At 37.2% G+C, this 13,346-nt stretch overlaps 1 protein-coding gene across 3 annotated transcripts in view; it reads right to left on the bottom strand.

Moving 5' to 3' along the window:
• LOC124799319 (E3 SUMO-protein ligase PIAS3) overlaps positions 1–1,055 on the bottom strand; it is a 290,452-nt gene extending 289,397 nt beyond the window's left edge. For all 3 annotated transcript variants that reach the window (XM_047262906.1, XM_047262908.1, XM_047262907.1), the window contains exon 1: positions 692–1,055. In XM_047262906.1, coding sequence (XP_047118862.1) covers positions 692–721 — 30 coding nt within the window. In that variant the 5' untranslated portion in view covers positions 722–1,055. The remainder of the gene's footprint in view (positions 1–691) is intronic.
• Between the last annotated feature and the right edge of the window lie 12,291 nt (positions 1,056–13,346).

Raw genomic sequence — 13,346 nt, 5'->3', positions numbered from 1 at the left:
TGGTTACAATAACAACTGAAATCTACATAATGACCACTGTGGATTTAACTCTTTTCTTTAAAAATTGGTATCCACTATTTTATGTTATCTTTAGGACTTAAGATCCTATCCTATGGACACGCTTTAAACACTACAGATCTGTTGCTTATGAGCTCGACTGTACATTATATTAAATATTCTCAGGGAAAACCGTGTAAGCTGGAGTAATGGGTTTTCAAAGTATTACCAAGAGAATGATAACTACTGTCATATCTGATGCAGAAGGAATGACGATAATTACTGTAATCTAAGTCATAAACACAATACTAAAAATTTCAGATGTACCAGCAAACACTTTCAGCAATGCCTAAGAAGCGTTCGCGCGACAACATTGTCACAATATTTAACGAATTTCATGTTGTTCTGCCGTGACCGTCTGCCAATCACACACAAAAACAGTTGCACATAAAATGAACAAAAGGCAACGAAACATGAAACGAAAATTTGAAATGAAAACATAAATATAAGAAACATGACATTTCAAATTCAAATGTTCAAAATCGTTGTATGCGCCATCGCTACTTCACGAGTGACAATGGACAGTCGATACCATCTTCGCTGGACGATTCAGATCACCAGTCAAAATACACCTGACAAACTCCAAAAACAAAGCACTTCAATATTTATTACATGGGGAGAGGGAAAAACTTACCTTCAGGGCTTCCTGCTCCACTATCGCCATCTTACGCGATGACTTCTTCGTTGAGTTAGCCGTGGTAATAGATACTTAGGTAACAAATGACTTCAACAAATATTTTCTCGTAGCTCAGACCAATACAATCTATGGGCTGGGAAAACGTACGGACAGCTTTCACTCGGGAGTTTCAATATTCTTTAATAAATATGAAAAAAAAACTGATAATGAGAGACAACACTTTCACCGTTCCCAACACAGGTTCAGAAAAGGTACGTCAAACATATTCAATGTATGGAATGAAAATTATCACAATCTGATCCATCAATTGATACTTGGATACGTTATTTCAAACAAACATCCTATCCTTCCCAATTTCCTTCCCACGCATTCCCAAAAAACCAAAGATACATTCCACAAATAATATCTTTGGTCAGGATTAGGGTAAATAATATCTTTGGTTTGCGGTAAAAGTGTAGAAATTCGGCATAATCTATTGTCATCGTACAATGCTGATCCATTTCTCTTCAACGACTTGTTACAAGAAATCTATCCTCAAGACAAGACACATTTTTTAACCAACCGCATAACCAACTCGCATAGGCTCATTGACATGGTTTGCATCAAAACATTCCAAAATGCATTTCAAATGGCAGTCTTCACACAAACTATCAATGGTGTGGCACATCGAAGTCAAGGATTTTTTTTTTTTTTTGCGTGCTCCATGGCTCATTTCAGCTGCAACTCTCCATGGTGTGGAACATCTCAGTGGCTTTCCAAATGCAGTCATGCAAACATGGCTACATGCTGGTCATTTACATCACTCGACTTTTTTGTCTTAACGTAAAATAAAGTTCGATAAATGTGAAGGTCAATTCAAACTGTCCATCGTGTCATGTCGCAGAACCGTTATGTCAGAGTGCATACACACCGTCCGTCACGTCACGTCAGTTCATTAAACCTATTATCGAACAGTGAAAGTGTGGATATCAGTTACCTTCCACAGTACAAGAAGTCGGAGTATAGTACCGAAATTGAAGAAGTAACAACGAAAACGTTTGTTAATGGCCTAAGCAAACTTCATAAGATATATCCTTGAAAATTTTATGTGCAAGTGCTGAGAAGTGAAATAACATTTCAAAACACAAACATTTATTTGCTAGGGAAAATATACAAACACATCAAACAATATTTATAAGGAAATGAATAAACAGAGCCTGTTTACCTTCTGCATGGTGTTTTTTTTCTCACATAACTAATAACGTCGTAAGTAACAGTATTTTTTCCTTCATTAGAGCTGATTTTTCACTCAAAACATTATCTAATGAAAATTGCTCTATCAACATATGTTGTTACTTGTACTGTATACAGTCTGGGCATCAGTTCTCTTCTGTTATTGCAAAACATACATAATTTTTCACTTTCAGATATCTGACCACACTTGTGGAAGCATACTCACTGGCAAAAACATACAAGTAGCGACAGGATATTCACAATTTGTCACGAAAATAAAGCATAATAATAATAATAATAAAAATGAATATCAAAAAGAACCAAAAGCACGAAATCAACTACTGCAGCATCAGTGAGTGCCGTGAAAATAGGTTGATTACGAAATTAGCAGACGACGCCGCTCTCAAAACTTCTTTCCGAAAAAGTCCATCATCTTATATACAGTAGTTAAATTTAATACTAATCCTCTCAGTAAAAAGTGAATTAACTGTTTCCCTCAAAAACAAAAAATCAACAGTACCCAAAATTGGCACCACCACTGAATTCTTTTTCCAAAATCTGTTTTCAACATTAAGCGAGTTGCTGTTACAGATATTGCTGATTCAAAAATATGTTTCTCTAGGAATTTTTCCTTTAGCAGTTTTTTTACAGTTACTAATTAAGCTCCATAACTTTATGTAAAATGAAGTATTATACATCAAGAAAAGCACAACATCATTAAATATACTGAGAATTATTCCTGCCACCTTCTATGGCTCTGAAAAACATCACTATATGTTACACAAATAATACAAAATGATTGAATATACTGAACACCATTCAGGCCACCTTCTGAAGTTCTGCAACAACTCCTACATACATTATATAAAAGGAAAAAGCAATGTTGAAAAATTACAGAAAATTACTCATGCCCACTTTAGTAGTTCTGAAAGAACATATCACCCACATATTAAAATAGAGAATACCAAACTAATGAACAGTCCTTATAAAATTACTGAAAATTATTCTCGCCAGCTTCTGTGGCTTTATCAAAGTCCTCACATTAGACATATATTACATGAGGAATGTATTATTATTGGCAAAGCATACCAAAAGTTCATGTAGAAAATTTGAACATAACTCATTCCACCTCTGTGGCTCTGTATATCTCGTATACAATATTCCAGAAAAATACAAAAAGTCCTTATATTAAAGTACTGAAACCACTAGCCAATTACTGTGGATCTTCATTACACATTACTGAAACTAACTCCAGCCAACTTCTGTGGCTCTCACAACACCTCTAACACCAGTCAGTTACTGTGATATATATATGGTACATACAAAAAAGGTTTTTATAGATAAACATTAAGCACGACTCATGCCAACTTGTGTGGCTTCAGTCCCATATGGTACACTTCATTCAAGAAAACATACATTACTGACAATATGAAATACACTCAAGTCCACGTTTCTTTGGGTTTCAAGTAATCTCATTTATATTTGTGTTAGGTTTGGTCAGTATCTTAGTTCACTATTAAAACAAATGTGTCAATGTAAGTTTGTGCTGTTTGGCTGAAAAACCTCTCTGCTGATCATCTACACTAAGGATCAATACTCAACGAGTCTGTATCGTTATGAGTCCATACAAGGGCCTGCAGAAGAATGAGAAGACCATCTAAGGATGCTGTCAATGGTGAAACCAAAAACAGTGCTGGAAATTGGTGGTGCTTCTTCCTCATGCCAGGGAAAAAAGAAGGGAAGCATTTTTGCCACAGTGTTCACATTACTCAACAGGTCCGTAACCCATTGGTAGTGCCGAGGGGCAATACAAGGAATTGCAATGAGTAGATAGAAAAGTGTTCCTTTCCCACTCCCAAAGGGAGGGGGGTGGGGGAAGCAAGGACGCATAGATTAAAGAGACAGATAGACGACCAGTTTATGAAAACGAAAATTGAAGGAATAAACCAATCAGCTGGGCACTTAGTGGGCCCTAACCACAATGTGCAAGACACACACCCTGGAAGAATAAGGCAGGATGGAGAATAGGGTAGTAATCCAGTGTAGTTACTACAGTTTTAGATTTCTTTCTGAATGCATCTCTTTAAATCAATAGAGTTAATTAATCCAAATAGTTTATGTGACTTCACATAGACCAGTCTATAGGCATTAGCATGCGGTTTCTCTGTAACTCTAAAAGGTCCTACATACTCGTCTGTAAATTTCTTAGTTTAAGCTGTAAGTTTCTTAGATTTTTTCTTAGGCTTTACTAGCACTAGATCAACAGTCTGAAAGCTCGTTGGACTAGCTCTCACATCATATCTCCATTTCTTTCCAACGCCTTTTTTCTAAAATTGGCACGAGCTACCTTCTCCTTTTTTCCATATCCAATTCTGTAATTTTAGGGAATTCTACTAAATCAAATAGGATGTTGTTAGGTCTAATCCCTCAAATTAATTCTACTGGAGCAAAATCTGTGGCATTGTGTTTTAAATCATTAATTACTTCCTCAAAGTACCCCAAGTAATTAGCCCATGCTGAGTGCTTCTTATGACAGTATGTCCTAAAGAGATGGTTAAGTTCTTTGATGATTCTTTCACACATGGTTCCCCGTGGAAAATGGGCCGAAATTTTGATATGCTCTATGTTTTTCTCACTTAAGCATTCTTCAAACCGCTTAGATACAAACTGTGGTCCATTATCTGACAAAATAGCTTTCGCCACACCAATGTTGACAAAATAGTTTTCCTCTAATTTATATAAATTACCTTAGAGTTAGCCTTGTTAAGCGGATAAAATTTCACATATTTAGTAAATCCATCTACCGTTATGAACACATACTCACAACCTCCTCATGAAACTGGTAGTGGGCCAAAAAGATCTATTGCTACTAAATCTAGTTTGTTTTGGGGTTCCACAGAGTACATCTGTCCCTGTATAATTCTGTTACTAGCTCGTACCTTTTGACACCTGTCACAGTATTCCAGCCTCTTCTGCACTCTGCACCACGTGTTGTCAAATATTACAACTCCACATAGCTTGGCAATGCATTTACATGCTCCACAATGCCTATATCTATTATTTACAAAATCAGTCAACAGATTCACATCTTGTTCAGGTTTGTAAATACGCCAGTCCTCTCTAGTGTTCTTTCTCCTCCTAAAAAGAGTATCTATGTTAACTTGGAAATATTCTGCTAGCTTTGGAAACTCGGGGTGACCTATTCCATTTTTCAGCTATTTAAGATTATCATCCTGATTTTGTTCTCACCTAAGGTTCTTACAGATGCGTTTAATCAGAGCCTCTTCCTGTAGTTGAAAGACTGTGATCAACATCTCATCACAATCCCTGTTCGTTACAGGATCCAACCCCTGCTCTTTATTCTTTACACTTCTGGACAGCGCATCTGCCACTACGTTTTCAGCACCCTTTATATACTGCATCTCATAGTTAAATCGTTGCAAATACATAGACCACCTCCTGAGTCTACCTTGTTTGAGCTGACAAGTATTTAAACACGTTAGAGCACTATGATGCATAAACATCAACACTTTATGTCCTAACAGGTATTGCTCAAACTTTTGCAAGGCGAAAATAACTGCTAAAGCTTCCAGTTCAGAGATGCTGTAGCTTTTCTCTGCTTGTTGTAACGATCGACCTACAAATGCGATTGTTTTGTGGACTTGTTCTTCTCCAAGAATCTCAATCTGGGACAGTTCTACCCCAGACCGTAACCACAGGCATCTGATCCTAAACAAAAAGGTTTTGAAAAGTCAGGATGATTCAAAATCTGGCTATTCACTAATGCTTCCTTAAGTTTTTCAAAAGCGGTTTGACATTCTGGGGTCCACTTATAGGGAACATTTTTCTTCAACGATTCCCTTAAACAAGGATCATTAAATAATTGCCCTGCCACAGATTTGCGATAAAATCCAAACAAACGTAACATTCCTTTTAGTTCCTTACATGTCGACGGTGCTGCATAGTCCCTAACAGCACTTATTTTAGTTGGATCAGGTATAATTCCTTTCCTGCTTACTATATGTCCCAGGAATTTCTGTCTTATCTAACTTCAATTTCATCCCTCCAGTTTTAATAGCATTCAACACATTGTCTAACAACAAACAGTTCTCTTCCCAAGTGGGAGTCGAAATCAATACATCATCCATGTAAACAGTAATTCACCTCAAACCTGAGACATTGGCCTGACAAATGCACAAACACTGATATTCAACCCAAAAGGCACAACCTTACACTGACAACATTGTCCTTCAAACAGGAACGCTGTATACTTTCTGGATTCCTTAGCCAGAGGTAGATTCCAGTAGCCACATGTAACATACATAGAAGGAAAAAATTTAGCCCCTTTAAACTTTTTTAATAGTTCTTCAATGTTTTCTGGCCTGTCACTCTCTGATAAAACGATCTTATTCAACGCCCTAGCGTCTAAAACCAGCCTAATTGAGCCGTCCTTGTTAGGTACTACAACCAATGGGTTATTGTATACACTAACAGCCTTTTCAATTAGCCTCCAATCGAGCATTTTCTGTATTAAGTATCTAACGGCTTCCTTATGCATTTCTGGAACGGCAAATGTTTTTTTGAAAAAATGTGCATCTCCTTTCATGGTTAATTAGCATTCGTAATTTCGAACTAATCCAGGCTGATCTAAAAATACTTCACAATGTAAATTTGTCTTAAATCGTCCTTTTGTATCTCACTTAATTCAGTAAGTTGATATAGTTTTTTATCTATCCTGATTCTGACATTTTCTAGTTCAGAAAGATCCACTTCCTCCCTTTCAACATATTAATTATAGCCTTCAATCAATGTAGCCGCCCTGCAGTATCGTATTGGAGTGTCACTTTGTTCTTCGTTTACACTCTGTCTTTTTTCCAATGAATGGAAAATCTACAGGTTTTCCACTTATTCTCATAATTACGTCATTGGACCAAAATTTACCTATCCTTTATATTTAGGCAAGAAGTTGGCACCCACCAACATTTCTACACTGAGTCCATTTATAACTAGAAAATTATGTTTTATGGCTACCACACTTACAGTTATGGGTAGTAGGACTTACTTGTTTAACCACTTTCTTAATTTTTCGAGTAGCTACAATAATGTTTAGACCACTCACTGGCATTACAACTATTTGCTTATTCTTTGGGAGAGCATTTACAAAATGCTGTGATACAGCACACACTTCCGAACTGGTATCAATTAGACAAGGAAGTTCTTCTTCAAACATCATTACTTCAATAATCGGTTGTCCTACATACTCTCTCTTGATTACAGTCTCAGGGTCCTCTAACATGTCTCTATCATATAATGATGCGTCATTTACTGGATATACCTTTAGTTTCTCCTTATCACTCTCCTCTGCTCTCTTAGTGGCTAAATTATTATTACCAATATGTTGTTATGTAGGCGCCTTCCTTCCAAAGGGTGTCGCTGGCGGGTTTAACCTGTAATGTTTTCGTCTATGAGCGCCAGCTTCATCGCAGACCACTAACAGTTTTCCTGCTGGATGTTGTTATTATGTCTAAGATGCCTGTCATTGTGGGGAGGAGGGGGGGCACCACCTCTCTGTTATGTCATCAGCCGAGAGCTGATGGCAGTCTAAATACTGAACCCATTCGTTGAACCTATTCCAACTACTACCTCCTCATCCTCTGAATCTACGTCTGTATCCATTACCTCTTTGGACACTGATTCTATTTACATTAATTTCAGCTCTATCATCATTCTGTCTGGCAGGAGGCCCATATTCTCTCCTAGCATTTTCTTCTTCCTTTAAAATACTTTCTACCCTTTCCAGATAGTGAATAAATCTATTAAGATTATCTCTAGGAGCTGAAATTATTTTGTTTCTCCAGTACAATGGCAGCTTATTTTCTATCCTCATAATTATTTTCTCAGCTTCCACTTTTGCATTTAAATATGACAAAGTAGTTATCCATTTCTGTACAAAACATTTAATGCTCTCTCTCTTTGAATCATACTTTTCCCTTGACCAAAATTAATTTAAAACCTCCATTTGTTTTCTTTTTCCCCAATACTCATCCAAAAAAGCCTGTTTGAACTCCACTAATCGGTCATATTTATCTGAGGCCAAGTTTCCCCAAATTCTTGCCTCTTCCATAAAATTTGAAGTAATGAATCCTATATTTTATTTATCATTTCAAGATTTAGACAAAACATCCTCAAAATCACTCGAAAATTCCTTTGGATGAACATTTTTACTAGGATCAAATCTCAAAAATTGGTGATGTGTTACATAGGCAATTTCAGATGAATCTACTACACCATTAGTTACTACACAGCCACTATGGTTGTTAACATTTTGCTCTACTCGGGTTAGTCTTCCCTCATGCTCACACAATTGCTGATTCACACTGGTACTGAATTGCTGGATATTAGTTTCTATGTTAGAAATTTTACTAGCATACACAAATTAGCACACACATCTTTTCCATGTTTAACTTGACTTTCTAATGCAATATGGCTACCCTTACAGTGTTTTTCTATATTCTGAACCTGTACATGAACTTTAATTAGTTCTGAATTTACTTGGTCTTCCAATTGTTTGCTATCCTCAGCAACTTGCTTAATCTGAACAGTCAATTTATCTTTTACTGTTACAACAACCTGGTTACATTCTCGTTTTATCTGATTAAGTTCACATTTCTTATTATTACTGAACAAGGTCATATAATTTTTCCAAGTATCACTCAAATTCGCAATTTTATCTTCCATCCTATCTTCCATTTCTATTGACAAGTTAGTAAACCCCTGGTCAACTTCAGTATGTAACTCATTTATTTCAGAACGTATGGAAGTTTTTATGTCACTATCCATTTTATTCATTTTAATTTCGATATCAGACCCAATTTTATTAATTTTGGCGTCAATATCAGAACTTAATGAAGATTTCATATCTGAACCCATCTCCATATGTTTGAGAATATTCGCAAACATATCTGAAACACTACCTTTTGGTTCACAAGCCACTGACATGGGTTCCTGCTTTATTTCTTTTGCAGTTACAGGTATAGTTTCAATTTTGTCTCCCATCATGTTTTGTTCACTCTTAGACCCACAAATAACATACAGTGAATCTGGCAAACTATTGCTAACATTTGCTTGTGGCACATCAAAACTGAAATTACCAATCATAAAATCATTTTCATCCTTTACATGCCCTAAATCTACCCCCAGTCTCTCCTTTACTATCACCTGATTGTTTTCAGCCATTTTGCAAAGTTTCTTGGCACACACACACAAAACTCTAAGTAGAATAATCTTTTTCTTCATGTTGTTGACACGGCGAGATGGTATTGCATGTCCATACACCAGGATCTGCCCACGTCGGTTCAGAACACAGGTCACCAATTCCACCATGGCTACCAACTGTTCCCACTCGTCTGGTTTGTTTACTGCAGTAGCACGGCGCCTGTCGATCGTCAGTTGTCGACACGTCGTCTGCTACAGCCATGGAGGTAAAAATAAGAGGAGTTGTCATGACGTCACAAACTTGAAGCCGACCCAAGAGAAGGTCCGCCATGTTAGCTACCCCAAAACATTCGCTTCTGGTGGTTTGATTCTGTGTAGTCGTGAAGTGTTTTGATAAAAAATGCCGAGCTTGCGTCGCTCACGGGTGTACTAATCGTTCTGATTGTAGTCTAAAGTTTAAACAAATCACATTTCATTCGTAAGTGGACTTATTTAAGCGCTATTTTCTTATATATACTTGAAATTCTGATGCACTGTGAAGTTTTACAGTATGGTTTTATTTCTGTGATTTAACTTTAGATTTCTATCAATCCAAGGCGAAGAGCTGTCTGGAAGTGAGCATTACACTTGGTTTTCACTGTGTGGTTATTCTGAAGTAACTGAAAAGTCCTGGCAAGAAATATCCTGGAAATGGGGACTAATGTTTTAAAATGCAATAATTTAATATAAAACTAATGTAACTACATGTAGTTAATTAAATCTTCAGTAAAATGTGTGGAACACCTGTTACAGTGGTTAAATTATAAGTACTTAAATGGTTACATATTTGTTAAAGCAAAGTTCCCTATCGAAGTCCAGGCTTAGATCATTACATTAATCACTGTGTTGTCGTATTACCCTGTAAATTTCTGTTCTTTGCCACGCTGAATGTCATTTGGTAGGTACAATTTAAAAAGAAAGCAGATGTGGAAATTGCAATGGGCCTGACAATCTTAAATTCAGTTCTGTTCCTTCGTAATTTAACGTATTTTTCACTTTGTTGACATGACAGCTGGCTTGTTTATATCATACCCTGCATACATCTATGGGACACCAAAGGAAATAAGGTAAGTTTCTTGCAAACGTGAACTTTTAAAATTTGCATTTGACTTGAAAATGCAACGAATACAAATCGGTGCCTCTAAACTATCAATCATTGTTTTTGGAGTTCTGACATTATCAATTATCGACACAAACACAATGAAAGTGAATAGAAATGGATTACAAAAGCACGCTTTTCATAGCACATACGTCTCTTCTCGGTTATTCTAAGTGTATAAACAAAAAGGAATTACAGTACTGAGGCAAGAAGCGTAATATTTTTACGTATTACTGTATCGAATACGCATTTAAGACCAGAAAAACGTTTGAAGTTGCGTTCCTTATGCTGTGTTGTTCACTAAAACCGAGTAACCTATACTATATAAAACAAATATCACGTGCACACGACATAAATAACGAACAAGAAGCAATTGTAAACACTCGTCTGCTAATGTTTTGGGGGATCCAAGATGGCGGCAAGCCCCGCCCACTGGCTTCAAAACAACGTGCAGCCCAAGTCTGTAGCGCCATCTCCCCTTATTCTACCTCCATGGCTACAGCGCACTGTCTGTTGTAGTCGCTGCACTGTACACTGCACTAGCAACTTTGCACTCGAGTTCTTTGCTGCTGCACTCCAACTACAATTCATTAGTACACGTGTCTATTGTCCTACAATAGTTTTTTTTTTCTCGTGTGTGATCACTTTACAGGTCTATTTAAACACTGCTGCTTTTTATAAAGTTCCTACACACCCAAAGTTTACTATTGTTTTCCCGACCGATAAATCACCAATTATGGTGGGTTAGGGCTTAATTTCTCACGTCTGTTCATTGTTGTCACCGTGCAGGATGCAAATTAAAATTCACCTATCTCAGAACGGCGTCTGCTCAATGTCCCTACACTAGGCAACGTAGATACTTACAAGATGATGTAACAGCAGCGTTGATTAAAAAAACACCACCTAATACCTAAAATTACTGATGCCACGCAACTCTAGTTATGAAAAAGTTCTACTATCATCCAATTTTATCAAGCAGTAAGAAAATGGATTGACTTCCGAAAAATAATGTCCGAAATTTCCACACCATAATGTTTATTTTGTCCTTGATTACCAAAGAAAACTATTGGCCATTTCCTTCCAGTTCATGATTCATACACACATTTCACACGCACAGCAGCCAGAAATCTGTCAAACCCAACCCAAATTAAATAGCGTTTTCACAGTCATTAATTTCATCACTAATATGAGTTATTACATTCGACCTTTCTTGTGGATTTGTAAAAAAAGAAACTGCTCACCAAAAAATGCTCAGTAGTTGAATACATGGATTCAATGAAGGTCAATATTTCACATCCAACAGATTTAGTCAAAATCTCTGAAATTTCGCCAACCAGTCCTCAACAACAACTGCTATCGACTTAGCTCACCAATAACTCAAACACTAAATATTTCTTCATCTTACACATTGTTTTTACTAGCACTAGTAACATGACCCCTACATTCAAAGCTAGCAAGTCACTCCCTTCTTCCAGTCTCACTCCCAGTATAACTATCAGGTAACGAGCGGGAACCATCTCAATTCTGATAGGCTGATTATACTGACTGTCAATCAGAATACTCGTTCGTGATCATACTCGCGCCAAAACTGGCCTGCACCAGTCCTTATACACATACGCATTTGCGTCAATTTAACATACAAATATTGTAGTAATGTTTAATAAACGAAAACGAAAAGACAATAATTCTGGAAATATTCTTTAGATACAGATTTTACTCCAGCTGACTTTCTAGCTGATCTTTTCAATAGCAATCACACCTAGACATAGGTCATTAGCAAAGTGGGTAAATCCCCTAGAATTATTTTCCACGACAGACTTGTGTAACTCTTGCACATTGCTCAAGACAGTGTATAATGCAATATTGAAATTTGACGAATGTCCCACATACACACTCTCATTTACTCACAGGCTCACATAACACATAATAAAATAAATATAATATGGGGGTTAGTCTGTGTTGTTGCCCTGGATGATGATTACACAAATATGTCGTCAGGATTTGTAAGCAGTGGGTCCTCAAGGTACGGCAATACACGAACACAAGAAGTAAGTTTAAACAGTTTTATTAACAAAGGCAAATTATAAAATACGCACGCTACGTGCACCCATCATCACTGTGTCTGATATCCTAACACCGGCTAATTATGGTCGTATCGAAAGGCCCCCCCCATGAACCATGGACCTTGCCGTTGGTGGGGAGGCTTGCATGCCTCAACGATACAGATAGCTGTACCATAGGTGCAACCAAAATGGAGGGGTATCTGTTGAGAGGCCAGACAAACGTATTGTTCCTGAAGAGGTAAAGCAGCCTTTTCAGTAGTTGCAGGGGCAACAGTCTGGATGATTGACTGATCTGGTCTTGTAACACTAACCAAAATGGCCTTGCGGTTCTGGTACTGTGAGCGACTGAAAGCAACGGGAAACTACAGCAGTAATTTTACCCAAGGGCATGCAGCTTTACTGTATGATTAAATGATGATGGCGTCCCCTTGAGTAAAATATTGTGGAGGTAAAATAGTCCCCCATTTGGACTTCCGGGTAGGGACTACTCAAGAGGATATCGTTATCAGGAGAAAGAAAACTGGCATTCTACAGATTGGAGCGAGGAATGTCAGATCCCATAATTGGGCAGGTAGGTTAGAAAATTTAAAAAGGGAAATGGATAGGTTAAAGTTTGATATAGTGGGAACTAGTGACGTTCGGTGGCGAGAGGAACAAGACTTTTGGTCCAGTGAATACAGGGTTATAAATACAAGATCAAATAGGGGTAATGCAAGAGTAGGTTTAATAATGAATAAAAAAATAGGAGTTCAGGTAAGCTACTACAAACAGCAAAGTGAATGCATTATTGTGGCCAAGATAGACACAAAACCAACGCCTACTACAGTAGTACAAGTTTATATGCCAACTATCGCTGCAGATGACGAAGAAATTGATGATATGTGTGATGAGATAAAATAAATTATTCAGGTAGTGAAGAGAGACGATAATTTAATAGTCATGGGTGACTGGAATTTAAGAGTAGGGAAAGGGAGAGAAGGAAACATAGTAGGTGAATATGGATTGGGGCTAAGAAATGAAAGAG

This window comes from Schistocerca piceifrons, chromosome 5, assembly GCF_021461385.2.
Source record: "Schistocerca piceifrons isolate TAMUIC-IGC-003096 chromosome 5, iqSchPice1.1, whole genome shotgun sequence".
NCBI classification, from domain to species: Eukaryota; Metazoa; Arthropoda; class Insecta; order Orthoptera; family Acrididae; genus Schistocerca; species Schistocerca piceifrons.
This window is presented reverse-complemented; position numbering and strand designations above follow the sequence as displayed.